The 18,917-nt window shown below is 52.5% G+C and overlaps 10 protein-coding genes across 10 annotated transcripts; 3 read left to right on the forward strand and 7 right to left on the reverse strand.

Moving 5' to 3' along the window:
* Window positions 1-449: 449 nt before the first annotated feature.
* LAESUDRAFT_723684 (uncharacterized protein) lies at window positions 450-1,211 on the reverse strand. Its single transcript, XM_040908456.1, has 5 exons — window positions 1,118-1,211; window positions 1,049-1,064; window positions 930-990; window positions 844-878; window positions 450-788 (listed from the first exon to the last, which is right to left on the reverse strand). Exons 1-5 carry the CDS (start codon window positions 1,173-1,175, stop codon window positions 542-544), a joined length of 417 nt encoding a protein of 138 aa, XP_040766494.1. The 5' UTR covers window positions 1,176-1,211; the 3' UTR covers window positions 450-541.
* Window positions 1,212-1,756: 545 nt separating this feature from the next.
* LAESUDRAFT_54122 (uncharacterized protein) lies at window positions 1,757-2,394 on the reverse strand. Its single transcript, XM_040902869.1, has 3 exons — window positions 2,175-2,394; window positions 1,854-2,115; window positions 1,757-1,794 (listed from the first exon to the last, which is right to left on the reverse strand). The coding sequence occupies exons 1-3, from the start codon at window positions 2,234-2,236 to the stop codon at window positions 1,789-1,791; spliced, it is 330 nt and encodes a 109-aa protein (XP_040766495.1). The 5' UTR covers window positions 2,237-2,394; the 3' UTR covers window positions 1,757-1,788.
* A 584-nt stretch (window positions 2,395-2,978) lies between these two features.
* Window positions 2,979-3,897, forward strand: LAESUDRAFT_757469 (uncharacterized protein; the record flags this gene model as incomplete). Its single annotated transcript, XM_040912306.1, has 5 exons — window positions 2,979-3,115; window positions 3,220-3,293; window positions 3,365-3,627; window positions 3,679-3,775; window positions 3,833-3,897. 5 exons carry the CDS (start codon window positions 2,979-2,981, stop codon window positions 3,895-3,897), a joined length of 636 nt encoding a protein of 211 aa, XP_040766496.1.
* A 391-nt stretch (window positions 3,898-4,288) lies between these two features.
* On the reverse strand, window positions 4,289-5,084 carry LAESUDRAFT_723688 (uncharacterized protein). Its single transcript, XM_040908457.1, has 5 exons — window positions 4,991-5,084; window positions 4,919-4,934; window positions 4,800-4,860; window positions 4,716-4,750; window positions 4,289-4,659 (listed from the first exon to the last, which is right to left on the reverse strand). The coding sequence occupies exons 1-5, from the start codon at window positions 5,046-5,048 to the stop codon at window positions 4,413-4,415; spliced, it is 417 nt and encodes a 138-aa protein (XP_040766497.1). The 5' UTR covers window positions 5,049-5,084; the 3' UTR covers window positions 4,289-4,412.
* A 1,569-nt stretch (window positions 5,085-6,653) lies between these two features.
* LAESUDRAFT_811353 (uncharacterized protein) lies at window positions 6,654-7,488 on the forward strand (the record flags this gene model as incomplete). Its single annotated transcript, XM_040914306.1, has 3 exons — window positions 6,654-7,269; window positions 7,328-7,367; window positions 7,425-7,488. One exon carries the CDS (start codon window positions 6,654-6,656, stop codon window positions 7,119-7,121), a length of 468 nt encoding a protein of 155 aa, XP_040766498.1. The 3' UTR covers window positions 7,122-7,269; window positions 7,328-7,367; window positions 7,425-7,488.
* Window positions 7,489-8,499: 1,011 nt separating this feature from the next.
* LAESUDRAFT_648827 (uncharacterized protein) lies at window positions 8,500-9,435 on the reverse strand (the record flags this gene model as incomplete). Its single annotated transcript, XM_040904136.1, has 2 exons — window positions 8,500-8,672; window positions 9,264-9,435. Coding segments are annotated over 2 exons (345 nt in total), but the record flags the coding sequence as incomplete, so codon positions are not given.
* A 3,827-nt stretch (window positions 9,436-13,262) lies between these two features.
* Window positions 13,263-14,053, reverse strand: LAESUDRAFT_757474 (uncharacterized protein; the record flags this gene model as incomplete). Its single annotated transcript, XM_040912307.1, has 3 exons — window positions 13,263-13,600; window positions 13,648-13,868; window positions 13,941-14,053. The coding sequence occupies 3 exons, from the start codon at window positions 14,051-14,053 to the stop codon at window positions 13,263-13,265; spliced, it is 672 nt and encodes a 223-aa protein (XP_040766500.1).
* Window positions 14,054-14,177: 124 nt separating this feature from the next.
* On the reverse strand, window positions 14,178-14,852 carry LAESUDRAFT_757475 (Dor1-domain-containing protein; the record flags this gene model as incomplete). The annotated part of the gene is made up of 1 exon (XM_040912308.1): window positions 14,178-14,852. One exon carries the CDS (start codon window positions 14,850-14,852, stop codon window positions 14,178-14,180), a length of 675 nt encoding a protein of 224 aa, XP_040766501.1.
* A 304-nt stretch (window positions 14,853-15,156) lies between these two features.
* LAESUDRAFT_53649 (uncharacterized protein) lies at window positions 15,157-17,317 on the forward strand. Its single transcript, XM_040902854.1, has 5 exons — window positions 15,157-15,405; window positions 15,451-15,510; window positions 15,573-15,829; window positions 15,885-16,757; window positions 16,815-17,317. The coding sequence occupies exons 2-5, from the start codon at window positions 15,473-15,475 to the stop codon at window positions 16,931-16,933; spliced, it is 1,287 nt and encodes a 428-aa protein (XP_040766502.1). The 5' UTR covers window positions 15,157-15,405; window positions 15,451-15,472; the 3' UTR covers window positions 16,934-17,317.
* Window positions 17,194-18,662, reverse strand: LAESUDRAFT_735884 (uncharacterized protein; the record flags this gene model as incomplete). The annotated part of the gene is made up of 4 exons (XM_040910637.1): window positions 17,194-17,300; window positions 17,357-18,235; window positions 18,300-18,556; window positions 18,628-18,662. The coding sequence occupies 4 exons, from the start codon at window positions 18,660-18,662 to the stop codon at window positions 17,194-17,196; spliced, it is 1,278 nt and encodes a 425-aa protein (XP_040766503.1).
* Between the last annotated feature and the right edge of the window lie 255 nt (window positions 18,663-18,917).

Below are 18,917 nucleotides of genomic sequence, written 5' to 3' on the forward strand. Positions count from 1 at the left end.
GGATGGCTTGAGAAATCTGTTAGAAACCTTGGAACTCTGTTGACAGTATACAGACTTGCAAACGTGGTTTTACGTTGGACAGCCGCTTGCATTCCTTCTTGAACCGTCATCAATTCATCGCTCAGGACTTTCACGCTCGCAGCTGCTGCCGAGTTGTGCCTGCTTTTATGAAACTCTGCAACGACCGACGGCATTTCCAGCGACCGACGTGTGTCATCTATTTTGTGAGACTGCGACGCTTTATATGCAACGGTCTGAACATTTGCTATGCTGTAAAATTGACCTGGGACGTTAAACGGACTACTGCTGGTACCAATCCATGACTTTGGTCACTCGGACAACATTCAGCATTGCGGCGGCGGGATGCAGCTTTTGGCCTCTCCGCCTTGCTGTTTATCCTAAAATGAACTCTATATGCTTCGCGCCAACTTCACGTAACATTTTGTTCAGATATCATGACTGGAAAATCACGCCAAGGTGCAAATGCAGGTTACAGTCAGAGCCGGCACCGTCGAAAACGATCGTATAGCTTGTACGATGACTACTGCACCTGTGCCAACTCGTAGGCCTCACAGTCCACACTGATATTCTGCTCGTCTTCAGCGTTATCCTCGACATTCTCAAAAATAAGAGACGTGTGCTGGACGTCGGCGCCAAAGTTGCCAACCAGGCGAGAGGGAATGTCCGGCGTGTTCAGGGCACTGTGGGAAATTGTATTCAAGTCCACGCTGCCGACGGACACCTGGCGTAGATTGAGGATGAAGCGTGATATCAGGATTGATGAGATTCTAATTGATTCTATAAACATGGGTTGAGCTGAATTGTGCATGATCGGTCGCTTACGGTGGCAGGAAAAGTACGACGTAGTCTGCGGTATTCTGTTTGTACTTCAATCTAGAGTGGCCATGCACTTGTATGGGTAGACTTGCCTGTGAATTCTCGTAGCGGATTTTGATCACGATCTGGAGGATGTTGAGAAGCAACAGGGCCCTGATGAACAGTGGAAGAAGAGAGTTATGACTATGCACTGTGACAGAGCCCGACGTACATGAAGTAGAGCGTGCCTTGAATGGGCTGCTTGTAAGGCATCACACGTACAAGAGCCACACATGCTCACCATCTCTCATCAGCACCGTCGCGATCGATCCTTTGAACCGTAACTTGCGCACTTCCATGGCAAGCCCTGCTGTTTTGAACCAAGTGACAAGAACCACGACCAGGTCGGATACAGCGGGGCAGACACGGGCGACAACGGCGACTGCAGGAATCATGCGTGTTACAGCAGCAACTCATTGATTTTCTTCGAACTCACGTCTAAGCAAAGGAGGGTTAGTCCTAGGAGTGCCGACGTCGGAGAGGTGGACGTGGCACTTACTTCTTCTGTGTCACGATGGACTCGCCGATGTTAACGTTACAAATTGGGTAGCTGCCTAGGTAAGCGACGAACGCATATGAATATGTTGTATATGCAAACTACCCAGAGGTGCTCAATAGACATGCGATGGCGAAGAACATACATACTCACAGCGTTGACACCGACTGGCGCTAGCCCCAGTAGCAATACTAGCAATGTAGGGACGAGGTGGTGTCCACTAATCGCATATGTGCGGAACGCGGAGAAGCCTAACAATTCATCGATCAGTCTCTTCATCAAACTTGAGGTCAAACAGTCTCTAACTTGCTGTCACAGCCTCAAGAACAATAGTCGTCACGTCTTCCAATAAGAGCACGAAATCACAACTGCGAAAACCTCTTACTGCACTGAACATACGGCGTGCTCGTCGCTGCTCACCTCTGTGTGCGCGTAGAACGTGAGTGCTCGATTCACTTGCAGCACGACACACATGACTTACCAGTGGAGTACGCCACCAGATGACATCCAGTGCGTTACTAACGCCTTGCACCATGAGCAGATAACGGTTGAGGGCAAAGATGACCGTGACAGTGGTCAACCTGCCTCCCCAGATGACATGAACCTCTTCAGAAAAAGTCACAATGTGCTCAAAGAAGATGAGGGCTGAACATGTCCAGTCTGTGAGTCGAGTTCGATCGTTTATAGTGGTCCAACCCGAGAGCGTACCAGTAGTTGCGAGACAGCAGTAGGCATAAATGTATCTGTGATAGTGATCGCAAACTCGTCAGTTGAACGCCTCGGAAGGCATCGTCGTCCTCACGATTCCTGTAAGAGGTCCGCTTCTTCCTGAGCCAATATGCTTGCAGCTGACGCGTTCGACATTGTGGAGGTATCAACGTCGGTGACAACAGTCAATGCAAAATAGAACAGTTCTCGGAGGGACTTTAAGGATGTCCATCGGTGCACGGCTCTTTATACCATGCCTGGTTAACCGGACATGAACGCAGAGGGTCAGGTTCAGATGAGGGCTTACGGATAGCACAGGCATTGAAGATTGCCCATCTGTCAAACAGAACCACCAAATATGATCCGTGTGGTTCATCATGTGCGCGTGAGTACATTCCTCACTTGAAGGCTTCTAGTCGCAGAGAGAAGCTAAGGAGGCAGTGCAATAGCAATCCAGGCGCTCGCTGTAGCAATGGGCCAAAGTCGCGGTGCTGTGTGGCACTTTGTGCTAAGTTAATGACCGCGTCCGCTTTTCATCGTTTCGGCCAACAGGCAGCTCACAGGCCTGTCTGATCACTCGATAGCTCTTCACCTGTGCTTAGAGTGAGGCGCGCCGCGTCACTCTCGGACTTGCAGGCCTTCTGCCATAAATTCAAAGGATGGCCCCGTCTTGGAGCTTCCTAACCTGTTGCCCCAATTCCGCTCGACATCCGCGGGCACTCTCGCATCCAAGCATAGCTACCTGCCATACAAATCCTCGAGCACGGTGCTTTGGGATGGGCTGAAGCGATGCAAGGTATGGAAGACCACCGAGATCATGATGCCGAAGCGCGGAGATGGACGTGAGGCATTCAGAAGCGACGAAACGATGGCTGGGGCATTGTCACGGAGCCCCAACATGAAACGCGACGCTATCGTGGCTGGGAACATGATGAACATGAATACGATCTCGAAGGAGCATAGCGTGCGCACGCTGCATGCTCACGGCATCGCCATGGGTCTCGGTGACGGGCTTATGGGCAACTCAGAGGTCGGGTATGTGCGATTTCACAGTGCTTTCATGACGGCGCGTTCAATGAGCAGATGCTCAGGCACTTGAACATCGGTGCTGTGCGGGTCGTCTGATAAGATATCGTGAGGATCGACGTGTCGATCAAGAAGCGCCAGTTCTACAAGAACGGAGGGGTACGCCCGTCTGCGCCTACTGGGTCTCGTATGGATTTATCTTTCTGCTAGGGCGGCTGGCCGTGCGGTACTGATGTATTCGGTACTCTGATACATTAGGTCTCGGACGGTGGCGTGCACTCGCACATAAACCGCCTGTACGTGCTGCTCGAGGCTGCGAAAGAGGTCGGCGTCCCAAACGTCTACAACAACTTCTTCGGCGATGGGCGGGACATGGCGCCCCACTCGGCCACAGGATAGTCAAGGGCCTCCTCGCATTCACTGAGAAGGAGAAGTCGGGCCAGATCGCGATCGTCGTGGGGGCTACTACGCAATGGACCGCGACAAGCATCAAGATCGCCGTGGATGGCCTCGTGAAGGGCGTGGGCGAGAAGTGCGAAGACATTGTGAAAGCGATTGGGAAATGATACAAGAAGGATGAGACAGACGAAGTATTGAAACCTATCGTCGTGAACGGCGATGAGGGCCGCATCAAGGATGGCGACACGCTCTTATGTGCCGAAAGACCTGGTATGTAGATGTTCTCGCGTGTGACTGATGACTCTGATCTTCGTGACTGCTTTCTAGCCTTCCCGGTTGCTTTTCCGCCGCAACCGATGATGAATGTCCTCGCCGAATGGCTCGCCAAGTAGGGCATGAAGTAGGCACACATAGCCGGTATGTGCACTGTGTGTTATCGTGCTAGCTCGTCTCTGACCATGCCTAGAACCGAGGTGTATGCAGACGTTCTTCTTCAACGGCGGTGCTGAGAAACAATATCCTAACGAGAGGCATATAATCCCCTCGCCTAAGGTCACAACGTATGACATGGACCCCAAGATGAGCGTCCAGACCGTCATGAACAAAGTTGCGGAGGTCATACGCAAGGGCGACAAGGAGTTCGTGATGTGCAACTTCGCACCGCCGGATATGGTTGGCCACATGGGCGTGTACGAGGTAGCCGTGGAGGCCATTATGGCAGCGGGATGCAGCTTTTTGCCTGGCGAATCTCTCCCTTGCTGTCTATGCTATATTGAGTGTATGCGTCGTCCTAGCTCAGTAATATTTTGGAGGCGGATATCACGATCGGAAAGTCATGTCAAGGTGCAAATGCGGGTTACAGTCAGAGCTGGCACTGTCGAAAACGATCGCATAGCTTGTACGATGACTACTGCACCTGCGCCAACTCGTGGGCCTCAAAGTCCCCACTGATATTCTGCTCGTCCTCATCATTATCCTCGACATCCTCAAAAACAGGAGACGTGTGCTGGACGTCGGCGCCAAAGTTGCCAACCAGGCGAGAGGGAATGTCCGGCGTGTTCTGGGTGCTGTGAGAAATCGTATTCAAGTCCACGCTGCCGAGGGACAACTGGCGTAGGTTGAGGATGAAGCGTGATATCAGGATTGATGATATTCTGGATTGACTCGGTAAGCATAGGTTGAGCTGAATTGGGTGTGTTCGGTCGCTTACGGTGGCAGGAAAACGGAGACCCATGATGCGGCATTCTGCTTGCACGTTACCTTAATGGCCATGCACTTGTACGGGTAGACTTGCCTGTGAATTCTCATAGTGGACTTTGATCACGATCTCGAGGATATTGAGAAGCAAAAGGGCCCTGATGAACGGTGGAAGAACAGAGTCATGACAAGGTACTGCGACAGAGCCCGACGTACATGAAGTAGAGCGTGCCTTGAACGGGCTGCTTGTAAGGCATCGTGTGCACTCAAAGAACCACACATACTCACCGTCTCTCATCAGCACTGTCGTGATCGATCCTTTGAACCGTAACTTGCGCACTTCCATGGCAAGCCCTGCTGTTTTGAACCAAGTGATAAGAACCACGACCAGGTCGGATACAGCGGGGCCGATGCGCGCGACAAGGACGACTGCAGTGATCGTGCGTGTCAGAGCAACAACTTGTCGATTTTCTTCGAACTCACGTCTAAACAAAGGAGGGTCAGTCCTAGGAGTGCCGACGTCAGAGAGATGGACGTGGCGCTTACTTCTTCTGCATCGCGATGGACTCGCGCGTATTATTGTTACAAATTGGATAGCTGCCTACGTAAGTGACGAATGCATATGATGTTCTTGCATCTGTAAACTGCCCAGAGGTGCTCAACAGACATATGATGGCGGAGAACATATATACTCACGACGTTGACGCCGACTGGCGCTAGCCCCAGTAGCAAGACTAGCAATGCAGGGCCGATCTGGCGTCCACTAATAGCATATGCACGGAACGCGGAAAAGCCTATTGATTTATCGATCAGTCTCTTTCTGAATTTGAGGTCAGACAATCTCTGACTTGCTGTCACAGCCTCAACAACATTAATCGTCGCGTCTTGCCATACGAACATAACCTCACAGCTGCGACAACCTATTAACTGCACTAAACATACAGTGCAGTCGTCGCCGCTCACCTCTGTGCACACATAGATCGTGAGTGCTCGTTTCACTCGCAGCACGGCACGACGTGACTTACCAGTAGAGTATGCCACAAGACGGGACTCATTGCCCAACTAATGCCTTGTACGATGATCAGATAACGGTTGAGGGCAAAGATGACCGTGACAGTGGTCAACCTGGCTCCCCAGATGACATGAACCTCTTCAGAAAAAGTCACAATGTGTTCAAAGAAGATGAGGGCTGAATGCGTCCAGTCTGTTAGTCGAGTTCGATCGCTTATAGTGGTCCAACCCGAGAGCGTACCAGCAGTTGCAAGATAGCAGTAGTTATAGATGTTTCTGTGACAGTGATTGCAAACTCGTCAGTTGAACGCCTCGGAAAGTATCCTCGTCCTCACGCTTCCTGGAAGAAGTCCACTTCTTCCTGAGCCAATACGCTTGCAGCTGATGCGTTCGACATTGTGAGGGTATCAATATCGGTGACAGCGGTCAATGCGAAAGAGAACAGTTTTGGGAGGGACTTTAAGGATGCCCATCGGCGTGCGACTCATCGCTATATGATGCCTGATTGACCAGACACGAACCGTCAGAGGGTTAAGTTCAGATGGAGGGCTTACGGATAGCACACTGGGTACTGGAGATTGCTGAAAAAGACCATCGGTATCTATCAAACAGAACAGCCGTATCAGATATGATACGTCTGGTTCATCATGGGCGCGTGATTTGAGAAACCCTCGTTTCTAGTCGCAGAGAGAAGCTAAAGAAGAAGTCATGAGAAGCGGCTGGGCGGTACTACCAATCCAGCAGCTCCCCGTGGCGTCCAAAATCACGGTGCTGTCGAACTTTGCAGTGCTCTTGATGACACATTGTGTGTTATCGTGCGAGCACATCTCCGATCGTGTCTAAAAACTGATGAATTCGCACACGTTACGTTTAGTTCTTCAACGGCGGTTATGAGATATGACACACGTCGTGTTGAGCAACTAATTAGGAGGAGCGACGTATGATCCCCTCGCCTGAGGTCGCGACGTACGACAATGACCCCGGAAAGATGAGCGCCAGCGTCCAAGCCATCGCAAATTTAAAGGTTGCGGACTCGGAGGTCATACGCAAGGGTGACAAGGAGTTCGTGATGTGTAACTTTTGTTGGCATTTGGGCGCGGAGCGCGAATGCGAGAGGCCCCGGTGCGACCTGCGCCACCGGCGTGGGAAAGTAGTAGCGCGCACGTATATAGTAGGGTGCGGCTACAATGGGACGGGCCATCGGTTTGGCTCCGTGGAGCCATCTTCTAGAGAGCGGGCGACTCCCAAATTCCTGGCCGCGCAGTGGGCTGGCCGGGAAAGTCAACAACTTTGCACCGCCGGATATGGTTGGCCCCCACATGGGCGTGTACGAGCAGCTGTAGAGGGCCTCTCCGCAACGGACAAGGCCGTCGCGACGGCGTACAAGGCCTGTGAAGAGGCGGGCTAGTATATCCAGCTCATCTCGGCGGACCATGGGACGTGGAGCAAATAATCACTCCCGAGAGGGTGCGCCGCACACGGCACACACGATGAACCCCGGCATCATGACGGGCGACCCAAGAAGTGATGTGGCGCTCACCGTGCTTGACATTATAGTGGGCGTATACTTTGCTAGTCTCACAGTGTTTTGTCCCACAGCGTTTTGTCTCACAGCGTTTTGTGTGAGTCCAAAGGGATTGCCTTTAGCCCGAAGGCGAGTGCCTAAATATATGCGAGTGTAGATTGTGAGACTGACTATTTAGTTGCAAAGATGAGTGCTCCCTCGTTGCTCGCGCATTATGAGAAGAAGGAAGCAGATTGAAGGGCTCTATAGGAACGTGTACTCGACATAACTCGCTTTGGCAATCGCAGACTTTTGGCAATAGCTCAGAGGTTCATGCTCGTGGCGGCTGCCGAGTTGTGCCTGAATTTCCCAAACTCCGCAACGACCACCGACGTCTGCACTTGTTCGCGAGATGCTTTACCTGCAATGGTCTGAATGATAGCTGCCATGCTGTAAAATTGGTTTGGAGCGTGCAACTGAGTCACTTTTGCTACCAATTCATTGACTCTTGTCTATGTCTAGGACAACATTCAGCATGCGGTGGCTGGATGCAGCTTTTGGCCTGGCGAATCTCTCCCTTGCTGTCTGTGCTATATTGAGCATATGCTTCATGCCAGCTTAGCAAAAAAAATGAGCACAATATTTTGCTCGGATATCGCGACTGGGAAATTATGTCAACGTGCAAATGCGGGTTACAGTCAGAGCCAGCACTATCGAAAACGATCGCATGATGGCTACTGCACCTGCGCCAACTCGTAGGCCTCAGAGTTCCCACTGATATTCTGCTCGTCCTCAGCGTTATCCTCGAAGTCCTCAAAAACAAGAGACGTGTGTTGGACCTCGGCGCCAAAGTTGCCAACCAGGCGAGAGGGAATGTCCGGCGTGTTCTGGGAGCTGTGAGAAATTGTATTCAATCCCACGCTGCCGACGGACACCTGGCGTAGGTTGAGGATGAAGCGTGATACCAGGATTGATGAGATTCTGATTGACTAGATGAGCATGGGTTGAGCCGAATTGGGTATGATTGGTCGCTTACGCTGGCAGGAAAATTGTGATGAAGGCTGCGGTATCCTGCTTGCACGTTAATTTGTAGTGGCCATGCAGTTGTATGGGTAGACTTCCCTGCGAATCCTCATAGCGCGCTTTGATCACGATATCGAGGATGTTGAGAAGCAAAAGGGCCCTGATGAACGGTGGAAGAACAAAGTCATGACAAGGTACTGTGACAGAGCCAGACGTACATGAAGTAGAGCGTGCCTTTGAATTGGCTGCTTGTAAGGCATCACGTGCACTCAAAGGGCCACACATACTCACCGTCTCTCATCAGCAATGTCGCGATCTTTGCTCTCAACCGTAATCTGCGCGCTTGAATGGCGAGTCCAGATGTTTTATACCAAGTGACAAGCAGCACGATCAAATCGGATACAACCGGGCAGATGCGCGCGACGAGGATGACTGCGGGAATCGTGCGTGTCAGAGCAACAACTCATCGGTCTTCAAACTCACATCTATGCGAAGGAAGGTTAGTCCTAGAAGTGCCGACGTCGGAGAGGTGGACCAGTCACTTACTTCTTCTGTATCGCGATGGACTCGCCGGCGTTAAAGTCGCAGACTGGATAGCTGCCTACGTAAGTGACGAACGCGTATGAAGTTCTTGCATCTGCAAACTGCCCAGAGGTGCTCAATAGACATGTGATGGCTGAGAACATATATACTCACGACGTTGACACCGACTGGCGCTAGCCCCAGTAGCAATACTAGCAATGCAGGGACGATCTGATGTCCACTTATAGCATACGTGCGGAACGCGGAAAAGCCTAACAATTTTATTAATCAATGTCTTCATTAAATTTAAGGTCAAACAATCACTGACCTGCTGTCAGAGCCTCAAGAACCATAACTGTCACTGCCTGAAATATGTTCTCAACTTCACAGCTGCGACAACCTATAAACTGCGCTGAACATACGGTGCGGTCGTCGCCACTCACCTCTGTGTGCATGTAGATCGTGAGTGCTCGATTCACTTGCAGCACGACACGACATGACTTACCAGTGGAGTATGCCACCAGACGAGATCCAGTGCGAAACTTATGCCTTGTATCATGAGCAGATAACGGTTGAAGGCAAAGATGACGCTGACAGTGGTGAACCTGGCTCCCCAGATGACGCGAACCTCTTCAGAGAAAGTCACAATGTACTCAAAGAAGATGAGGGCTGAACATGTCCAGTCTGTAAGTCAAGTCCGATCGCTTAGGATGGTCCGAACCGGGGACGTACCAGTGACTGCGATACTGCAGTACGCATCGGCGTATCTATAACGTTAATTTCAAACTCGTCGGTTGAAAGCCTCGGAAAGTGTCGTTGTCCTCACATTGCCTGTAAGAAGTCCGCTTCTTCCTGAGCCAATATGCTTGCAGCTGATACGTTCGACATTGAAGAGGTGTCAACTTCGGTGACAACAGTCAATGCCAAATCGAACAGTTCTCGGAGGGACTTTAAGGATGCCCATCGGTGCGCGACTCATCTTTATACAATGCCTGATTTTGACCGGACATGAACACAGAGGATAAGGTTCAGATGGGGACTTACGCACAGCACAGGTATTGGAGATTTCAGGAAAAACCATCTGTCAAACAGAACGGGGGTATTAGATACGATATGTCTGGCTCATCATGCGCGCGTGAGTACATTGGGAATGCCTCGCTTCTAGCAGATAGGTGCTAAGGAAGAAGTCGCCGTGAGAGCAGTGCGATAGCAATGCAGGAGCTCGCCGTGGCATCCAAGATTGCGATGCTAAAGAAATTTATGCTCTTGATGACCGTGAGCACTTCCCGTATAACATAGATTTTCGGTGAGCAGGCAACTCATGCTCAACTTGCATATATCAGACCTGTTTTATCACTCGATCGCTCTTCGCCTGTACTTGTAATGAAGGGCGCCGTCACTCTCGAACTTGCAGGCCTTCCGCTATGAACCTAGAGGATGGCTTCGTCCTGGAGCCGCGCAACACGCCGCTCCGATCTTTCAACATCCGCGGGGCACTCGAGCATCCAAGCAGGAGAACCCCATTGCGGGCTCTGACCACTGCCCGTCTGAATGCAGAGAGTAAGGTTCAGATGGGTGCTTCCGGAAGTAGCATAGATATTGGAGATTGCTGAAAAGATCATCTGTCAAACAGAACAGCCATATCAGATATGATACGTCTGATTCTGTCAACTGGAGTACGGTTGCCCAGGGGGATCAGAATTTATTTCCCACACCTCCTGGCACGTCTCAAGTCGCGAGTTGCGAGTCGCAAATCTTTCGCCGGCTCAGTGGGACCCGAGAGGCGCCAGTCAACCGAGTGATCGGCAACGGCCAACTTCCTCTACAATAGTCAGTTGTTTTTCCTTGTGGTAACAACGCTGCGTGGAAGATCCTGGTGACGGCGGTGGAAATTTCGAGGACCCACGCGATGTTGTCATATGCCTCGAAGTACTTGGAGCATCCTTGAACGCCTTCTATTACTGAACGCCGCCAAATAACTCTGACTCAAAGTGCGCTCTTCGCAATCAGCCTGCGCAATACGTCTCCCGTACACTAAGAGCCGCGACTCTCACGATCTGCCTACACATTGCATAATACGGCAGATGTGGTGACACTACAGCAACGCACGCCCACCGGAAGCCCTGCGAATCGCGGGTGTAGTCACACAATCACGGATATCGCACAATTGAAAGCTCTTGTGGATGTCGCGAATCCATCCCCAGTCAGCCGCGAGCTTGTGCTAGAATACATCGCTGGAAGGGACGCCTTTGATGTCCCCGCGCGCAATTCCAGTGGTCGGCGGCTCGTGCTCACAGAGCGCACCAACGGCGGTCATGAAGCCGCCGACAGTCGTACGATCGCGGTCGAGGACTTCCTATCAATGTCGCCATCAGGAATCTTGAGGACAAGGTGGCTGCCCCCGGTATGACTAACTCTCCGCGGATGGCCAGAAGGGTATATCTTTAATCTCCGGCTTTGAACATTATATGCAACGGCACTGATGACATTGAATTGACAGGGGGACATGTATCGAACTTTGTAGGAACAATAGGGACGGGCTGTGTATTGACGGCAGCCGCTGTCCGAATGATCATTCTCTTATCGTAACGATGCCGTGCAGCGGATCACTGGTGAGACACACCACAGGGATGCCATCGTCTACGTGTCAATGAAATATATCAATCACGACTCCTCACAGGTCGTCGCGAAGGTTAGAGTTCACCAAGACGGCGCAGGCCCTTTCAGTGCTCCCGCGATGCGATGCTATCGGTCCCTTATTTGCTGCGGACTGGAACCTGCCAGTGGACATGATGATGGGTCGAACAGCGATAATGAGCCAGTGGACAGGGCATTGCGCGAGGTTGAGTCGAAGATGGCGAGGCATGATGGTCCTGCTTTGAGAACCATCGTATGTTTTCATGACCGCCAGCTCCCGCTGACGAATATCATGGAACATCGAGGGAGCGATATCGGCGTACAGTGTAATTGGTCGCTCATGTGACTGACTCAGCTGTATCCTCGAGCATCTCTGTTGCGACGCAGCATGCTGGAGTCTCAGTAGTCATACAGCCAACAGATTCCCCGCAGGATGGAGTGCAATGGTTCCCTTCGCCTCCGACTACGCCGTTGCCTGGTGAGTGATCTTTAGTTGAATATGTCTGATGCAGGAATCATGCTGATGCCGCATTCTCAAGCCTACACAACGCCGAGCGCGAGTTCGCCTGTGACTGATTATGCTGAATCTCCATTCCAGCGAGAGCGAGAGCCGCTCGTGCACTCGAGCAACTTGTCTACTGGCGCCACGAACTATGGTAGCCATTTTTCTCTCTGCATGCGCAGGTAGGCTAACAAAATGACAGGCACTACATTGCAGCAGCAAGCGGTGGGCGAATATGTGTCCGAATTCCTCGATGGATCGTGTCAGTGTGTGTCCTTGCCCTTCAAATGCTTGTATCAGTTGTCGTCGAATACGGCTTCGAGAAGACCGTGGCATTCTTACTTGTATTCAGCGCCTCCGCGTGGGTCCTCTACAACTGTACTTTACAGGATCGTTGTTTGTTTAGTCGTACTTCAGATCTTGAGTATCGACTTCTTGACGTCTACACTAGGGATAGCAAAGATCGTGTGCGCGTGTTGTACGAAATCGTGGTGATTGGTTGAATGAACTGTGTAATGTTCGCTGTGGTGTTTAGATTTCATAGCTCTCGACACTTCGCGGAGTCGTAAACCTGGCCGTCGGGAGTTGTCGCTCGTTTTTGCTTCCGCAAACTTGATCAGGCTGGAGGCTGTATAAAGGCCTGTGACTAACATGATTCATGAAGCTTTGACGCTTGAAGATTTGAAGCCAAGGGCGGTGTAAAGTTGTCCTAGAATTGACCCCTTCACTTTGACCTTTGCTCGCTACAGCTGGACAGACGGGTACAATCTGACGTGACTGCACCGCCGTCGACGGTAAACTAGTCCAGGTCGTCCTATTACGCCTTCAGCTATATTCTGCCTTCGATGATGCACCGCATTACTTCCGAACCACATAAACGCATGTCTTGCATCTGATAGACGCCAACGTCTCTGCAGTCGCTCCTGACGTCGACTAGCCTGGCATACCCGCCATACGCCCTCCTGACCCTGAAACAGCGACTCGGACGATCTGCAAGGGCACCGCAAATGGGAATTGCGAGCACAACGCAGAATCGTACGCCTATCGACAACTGCAGAGCTGCCGATTCAGCCATACGATCATTGAACCATCACAGCTCCAGCGAGTACGACCCTGCAAGGCTCCTTCCTGAGCGAGATCGGCATTGAGCTTAGCTAGGCCATCAAAAGGGCAGCGAATTTCAGTAATAGCGCCTCAGATAATGCATTGAGGTTCAAAGGCGGAGCCTTGCTAGGCAGCGATCGCTTCGCAAACTACACTGAATTTTCTTTTAGCATGAGTAAACGGCGCATATATGCAGCCGAGACTCACAATTTGGAGTTGAATGACATCGAGCACGCGCCAGTAAAGACAGACGAGCTTTATGATATGCCGTCGTCATTGCCATTCACTCCATCTGTCCCTTCCACACCTTCCTTCTCCTTCTCACCAACCCACTCTTTCAATTCTTCCAAGGTATCCCGCAGCTCCTTTCCCATCGGAATCTCTTTGTCTTTCATCACAACACCATACACACCCTCCACCAGAGCCCGCCTCAAGAACGGCACGAACACCTCCCCATAGACCGTTCCCGCTGCCCTCACCACTTCCAAATCCTTCTGTTCCTCTTCCTCACCGTCCTTTGGATGTTGTTCTGCCGCCAACAGCTTCTCTCGTGCAAACGCAAGCAACTTTGTGAGCCCGTCCGTGAGGGAGCGCTCTAGCGTCCAAAAAGGTTGTCAAGCAGTTCTACTGGAGCGAGCATACGGAGACCGTTGAGCGCTGTAAGGAATGCATTTGTGTAGGATGATAAAGGAGGATATGAGACAAGTATGGGCGGAGGAACATTTGGTGGGCCAGACGTGATCGAATTTAATTGCGCCTTCGTGGGAAGCGGGGGAGAGGCAACTGAGGTCAGGGGTGCGAGAAACTGAGAAGGCCTGGCAGCATACGGTGTTAAGTTGGCTTTAGACCATTCGTACCGCTCTCTGTGCAGGACTTCAACCTCTCAGACCAGCCTTTGGTGGCCTCCTCAAATTCCTTTCGGCGCGAGCAGTGACGGATCAGAGAGATGCGGAAGCGTCTCTCTGAGCAGAGACAGCAAGTTCTGCAGCCGAAGCGTCGGAAACGTCGTCAAGAGCATGCGCAATTGTGGCTGGACGTCTGGCGGCATTGAGGCGCTCGTTCCAGGAAGATGGTTGTGTACTGTGTTATGACATCGTACACGCCCTCTCGCCACAGGTCCACGTACTTCTTAGGTACCTCCGATATACCTCCATCTCGCGCTCCCTGTCACCTTAAATCGCCTTCTTCTCGATCTCAACAGTCTTGAAGAGGCTTTCAAGGTACGTGCCGCGTCCAGTGAGGAACGCGAGCGCGAGCTCAGGCTCTGTGAGCACGTCCATCTTGCGGAGGAAGCCAGCCGCGCGGAAGAGCCCGGGGAGCTTGGCCTGCTCGATGAGCATGCGCAGAAGCTGGCCGAGCATCGCCTGCACACGCGCGTCGCATTCGGCCTTGACGGACTGCACGAGCGGGTTGGAGGGAAAGCGCTGGGAGAGGGAATTGGAGTGGTTTGCGAGGAGGACATCGGTATAGCTGTGGTTCCGAACACAGGAATCGAGCAGGAGGGGAAGGGACAGCACGTCGTAGAGCTTGTCATGGTGCTCGAGGACGAATGCGGCCTTGCGTCGCTCCTTTTGGATTTCGCGCGTGTCTTCGGCGAAAGAACGCGCAGAGTTTTCGAGGGCTGGAAGAGACGAGATGAGAGCATCCAAGGACGAGGATAGCGATGACAGGGAGGACGTTAGCGTGGAGATCGTTGCATGAATCGATAGAAAGGTCGGATATGACGTGTAGCAGAGCGTGGTAAGGGCGTTCGTGAGCTGTGCCGATGATGATGATAATTTCGGTCGGCTGAGCTTGCAATTCAGCGAGAGGAAGAGAGGTGAGTTCTGCGAGGTAGCTCGCTGCATCACGCGACACCAAGGTCGAGGATGAAGATGCATTAGGAGAAGACGAAGCGAGCAGTGATCTGACGAAGAGTCGAAGCACCGCGCGCGGTCAATATGCTCTGCTATATTTTCGAGCAGAGACCGGCTATTTTGTCCGCAAGTCTTGAATACTCAGTTGAGCTCGAGCTGGCAGACTTGAGTTCGGTCGTTCTTAGAGGTCTTCATGTTCATGAAAGTTTGAGAGACGAGCGTGTATCGGGAGACGCGGCGCGGCTAACTTCTGCCCCGCCAGCCAGCCTGATAGTACCGAGACGCTTTGTGCAGGAAATGCTAACTGCCTCAAGCTTGTAGATTTGTTCAGCAGGCAGCCAACAACCTTGAAGCTAGTAGACCGGCCCCCAGTCAGCTGACCGCGTTTTCAGGGGAATGAGCGCGCCACATTGGGTCGCGTCTCCAACAGCCATCAGCAATGCATCAACTCGACTTGGAAAGACTCCTCATTTATTCGTTCATTGTGTGCCGCTGAAGCCGTGCTGGCGCGGCAGTGCTCTACTTCCGGCACTCGTCACGCAAGGTGGTTAAACTCTTTCTCTGCTCAGTGTTGCTCACAAATTTGCAGTGACCACTGTAGTCCACAGATAATGCTCACTCTGTCGGGGCTTTCGACCTTGTATGATGTGTACGTCGCAATGGCTTCACTGTACCATGAGATGCATTGACCACTAAAAATTGTCGATGTAGATTACTCAGGGGAGTGTACCGTACCTACAGAGAACTTGTAACACCATACGAGCATCGCGATGTGCTAACTTGGAAAACCGCGCCCATTGCCTTATTTTTCTTTGTCCCTTCGCTTGCTCTCGCCTTTTATGCACGCAGACACGATACCCGCATGATCTGCCTGCTCATTCTACCGCTCTCGCTCATGTGCACCGTCATTTGCACCTACAGATTCAAGATCGAGGACTCACGCTTCCTCGCCCTGGAGTTCTTCCGCAGTGCGTGTTCATCTCGTTCTTAATAAACGTGCATCCATAGTGAAAGAAAATGCAGCCCTCATAGCGTACTACATCATCGCGAAGTCGCTCTACTTCGCATTCGCGCCTAAGCAGAGATGGCTCAAGGTCGAGGAGAAGCAGCTACGGAGGGTTCACGAACCTCCTCTAAGGGCAGATAAGCAGGCCTACACAAATCGTCAGCTCCTCCCAACATGGCTGTGCGACGCGCTCGAGCTCTTCCTGTCCGTGCGCGGAATCGGATGGGACTTCGGACGCGGCGTGTACGTGCCGCCGAGCACCCGTTCGTCCGCACGCGGCGCGTTCCTCATCCAAACAGCGCTCTCCTTCCTGAAGCATTTCCTCATCTTCGACCTGTGCGACGCACTTCTCAAGCTCGTCCCCGGCGTTGGAACCCCCGAAGGCGGTACGATCTTCCTCCAGCATCTGCCGCCCGCGCAGCGCTACGCTGTCTCCACCGCGATCCAGCTCCTCGCTGGGACGCTGATCATCTGCAGCTTGGAGAGCGGGAACGACCTCATCTCGTTGTTCGCTGTTGGACTATTCGAGTCTGAGCCTGCGGCGTGGCCGCCGCTGTATGACAGCCCGTGGTGGGCGACGTCGCTCCGGGACCTCTGGGGAAGACGCTGGCACCAGCTGCTGCGTCACACCTTTCTCATCATCGGTGGGTACCCTGGGGGCTGGCTCTTCGGCCGGCCGGGCGCCGTGCTGGGCACGTTCCTCGCGAGCGGGGTGTACCACGAGCTCAGCCTGGGGATCGCGGAGCCCCGCGTCACGCTGTTCTTCGTATTGAATGGGGTCGGTATTTTGCTTGAGGAGGTCTGGGAGAGATGGACCGGGCGGAAGATGGGCGGTTTTGTGGGTTGGTTATGGACGGCATTTTGGGTAATAGGTGTCGGACAGATGTGCGGTGCGTCTCGAGTTCTTTTTTTTTCGTCGGGAGGCTTTTCTGATATGATGCTGGTAGTGGATGCGTGGGCGAGAAGCGGGTTGGCTGGAGCGATCATTGTGCCGCCGCAGCTCAGTCTCGTGAGGCGCATGCTGTTCCCTGCCATTCAGAGCTACACCCTCTCTGCATTGCCATAAGTGGCTTCTTGCAATGTCGCATCAGGCATACTGTCAAGCACAATGATCATAGGTTTGATTCTTAAAGAGACGTCATTACGATCATTACGACGCTAGTATATGCAGCATAACATGAGAAATATTGTCTAGATAGTACCGTTGAGTAGCGCTACATAACGATAGAAACAATATTAGTTCAAGCTGGGGTCACCTTGGTATCGGGTGCAATAACTGGCTAGTATGATGCAGAGATAGATATTTAGTGAAAATACGATCCATGTCTATGCCAATATAGGCTTCAGCAGTGGGAACACCACCTGCCTGGTGATGCTGAGGTGTTGTGGTACGATAAAGCCCCCCATGAGTCCTCGCATGCACCATGAATTAGCTGGATGACACCATCCTCAGTAAACGAACACTCTGATGATCAGCCAAAACACATACTGCATATCTGGCCCAAGCCAAAAATGAAGAACGCCATCCACAGCCAGCCGACCACGCCATCGACCCGCTTGCCCGTACGTCTTGTATACATCGTCTCGATCAACGTCCCCACTGCTTGGAGGAGGAACCAAAAAGTGACACGCCCATCGACCATGCGCATCCCAATCTCATGGTACAAACCGGACGCGAGGAACGTGCCGAACACCATGCCCACGCCGCCGGCAAGCCACCGCCCGGCGTACCCGCCAAACACGAAGAACACATACCTGAGCGCCTGGTGCCAGCGGTGCCCCCACAGCTCATGCAGGGACGTCGAGCACCAGGGGGCGTGCGAAATCGGCGGCCACGCGGCGGGAGACTGGCTGAACAGCGCGACGAAGATGAGCGTAAGCAGCTCGTTCACGGCGTCCATGCCGCACATGAGCAGCGTCCCGCAGACAATGTGGATGCCAGTGGAGACGACGTAGCGGAGGGGGATTGGGAGGGAGGTGTAGAACATCGACCCGCCCGACGGAGAGCCGACGCCCGGGGTGAGCTTGAGGAGCGAGTTGCAGATGTCGACGATGAGATAGTGCCAGAGGAGGCTGCTCGCGGTGGCTTTGAGGAAGGGGCCGCGCTCCTGTGGGCGGGGATCTGGGGGGACGTAAAGACCTACTCCGAAGTCCCAGCCGATTCCGCGCATTGTGAAGGCTACCTCGAAGGCATCTCGGATTCCTTGCGGTATTAGAGAATAGCTTCCATCCTCGCTCGTAGGCGTACTCGAAGGCGGCTTGGATGACTCAAACACCTCTGGCAGCCTCTCCTCTCCGACCTTAAACCTGCCATCTTTCACGAAGCCGAAGTCTAGGGCCTTCGCTATGATGACCAAGGCCATATATGCTATAAATCACCTGGAGTCAGCAGGGAAAATACAGCATACAGGGCAACCCATCACAGCACTCACTCCGACCCCAGTCGCCGGTGGTGTAATATGGATCAGGCACCTTGTATCGGTAAGTGCAATAGATAGTTGTTGAGATGACGATTGGCAGGAGGAACAGGCGGATGGTGTAGGTATGCGCTCTACGAACGAGATAAGCCATCCAGAGGAAGGGTACGAAGTACACCAGGGAATGAGGTATCAGCCTCCATGTTAGCGGTATGCGGTCCTCGTCCAACGGTACGAAAACACGAAACGCCTGTTGCGCTGATATATGTAACCTAGAATTCGAGACATGGATATGAGCTCAGTGCACGTCGTCCCGCTTATATATCTGCGGCCAGCGACTCACTCGGAGGAGGGGTATGACCACAGCATAGCGTTCATAGCTATTGCTCGAGAGCGGTGCGGGTGCACAAATCAACGAATAGTCTGTAGCAAGTGATTCGTCGGCCCTTTGTAACCCATCGGTTGGCGGTATCCGCTGAGCGGGTCTTGGGACCCACAGCGCTGCAAGAGGTTCTAGGCGATGGATGGAGCGCCAACAGTGACATCGGACGCCTGGCCCCGACGATGTCAGCAAACAAGGCTAAGCGAGCCAGTCAGGAGTAGACAGTGATACAGTCAGTGGTCATTACGAAG

The sequence above is a fragment of the Laetiporus sulphureus genome (assembly GCF_001632365.1).
Source record: "Laetiporus sulphureus 93-53 unplaced genomic scaffold LAESUscaffold_10, whole genome shotgun sequence".
NCBI classification, from domain to species: Eukaryota; Fungi; Basidiomycota; class Agaricomycetes; order Polyporales; family Laetiporaceae; genus Laetiporus; species Laetiporus sulphureus.

What these genes read in the sequence shown, in the direction of transcription:
- LAESUDRAFT_723684 (XM_040908456.1), bottom strand. Translation starts at nt 1,175, where the DNA reads ATGGAAGTGCGCAAGTTACGGTTCAAAGGATCGATCGCGACGGTGCTG. An exon ending in TCCGCTACGAGAATTCACAG is followed by an intron (nt 879 to 929) that starts GCAAGTCTACCC and finishes AAGTACAAACAG; the next exon opens with AATACCGCAGACTACGTCGT. An exon ending in GTCGTACTTTTCCTGCCACC is followed by an intron (nt 789 to 843) that starts GTAAGCGACCGA and finishes AGAATCAATTAG; the next exon opens with AATCTCATCAATCCTGATAT.
- LAESUDRAFT_54122 (XM_040902869.1), bottom strand. Translation starts at nt 2,236, where the DNA reads ATGTCGAACGCGTCAGCTGCAAGCATATTGGCTCAGGAAGAAGCGGAC. An exon ending in GCGGACCTCTTACAGGAATC is followed by an intron (nt 2,116 to 2,174) that starts GTGAGGACGACG and finishes TCACTATCACAG; the next exon opens with ATACATTTATGCCTACTGCT.
- LAESUDRAFT_723688 (XM_040908457.1), bottom strand. Translation starts at nt 5,048, where the DNA reads ATGGAAGTGCGCAAGTTACGGTTCAAAGGATCGATCACGACAGTGCTG. An exon ending in TCCACTATGAGAATTCACAG is followed by an intron (nt 4,751 to 4,799) that starts GCAAGTCTACCC and finishes ACGTGCAAGCAG; the next exon opens with AATGCCGCATCATGGGTCTC. An exon ending in GTCTCCGTTTTCCTGCCACC is followed by an intron (nt 4,660 to 4,715) that starts GTAAGCGACCGA and finishes GAGTCAATCCAG; the next exon opens with AATATCATCAATCCTGATAT.
- LAESUDRAFT_53649 (XM_040902854.1), top strand. Translation starts at nt 15,473, where the DNA reads ATGCTCACTCTGTCGGGGCTTTCGACCTTGTATGATGT. An exon ending in CTTTCGACCTTGTATGATGT is followed by an intron (nt 15,511 to 15,572) that starts GTACGTCGCAAT and finishes TTGTCGATGTAG; the next exon opens with ATTACTCAGGGGAGTGTACC. An exon ending in AGGTGTCGGACAGATGTGCG is followed by an intron (nt 16,758 to 16,814) that starts GTGCGTCTCGAG and finishes TGATGCTGGTAG; the next exon opens with TGGATGCGTGGGCGAGAAGC.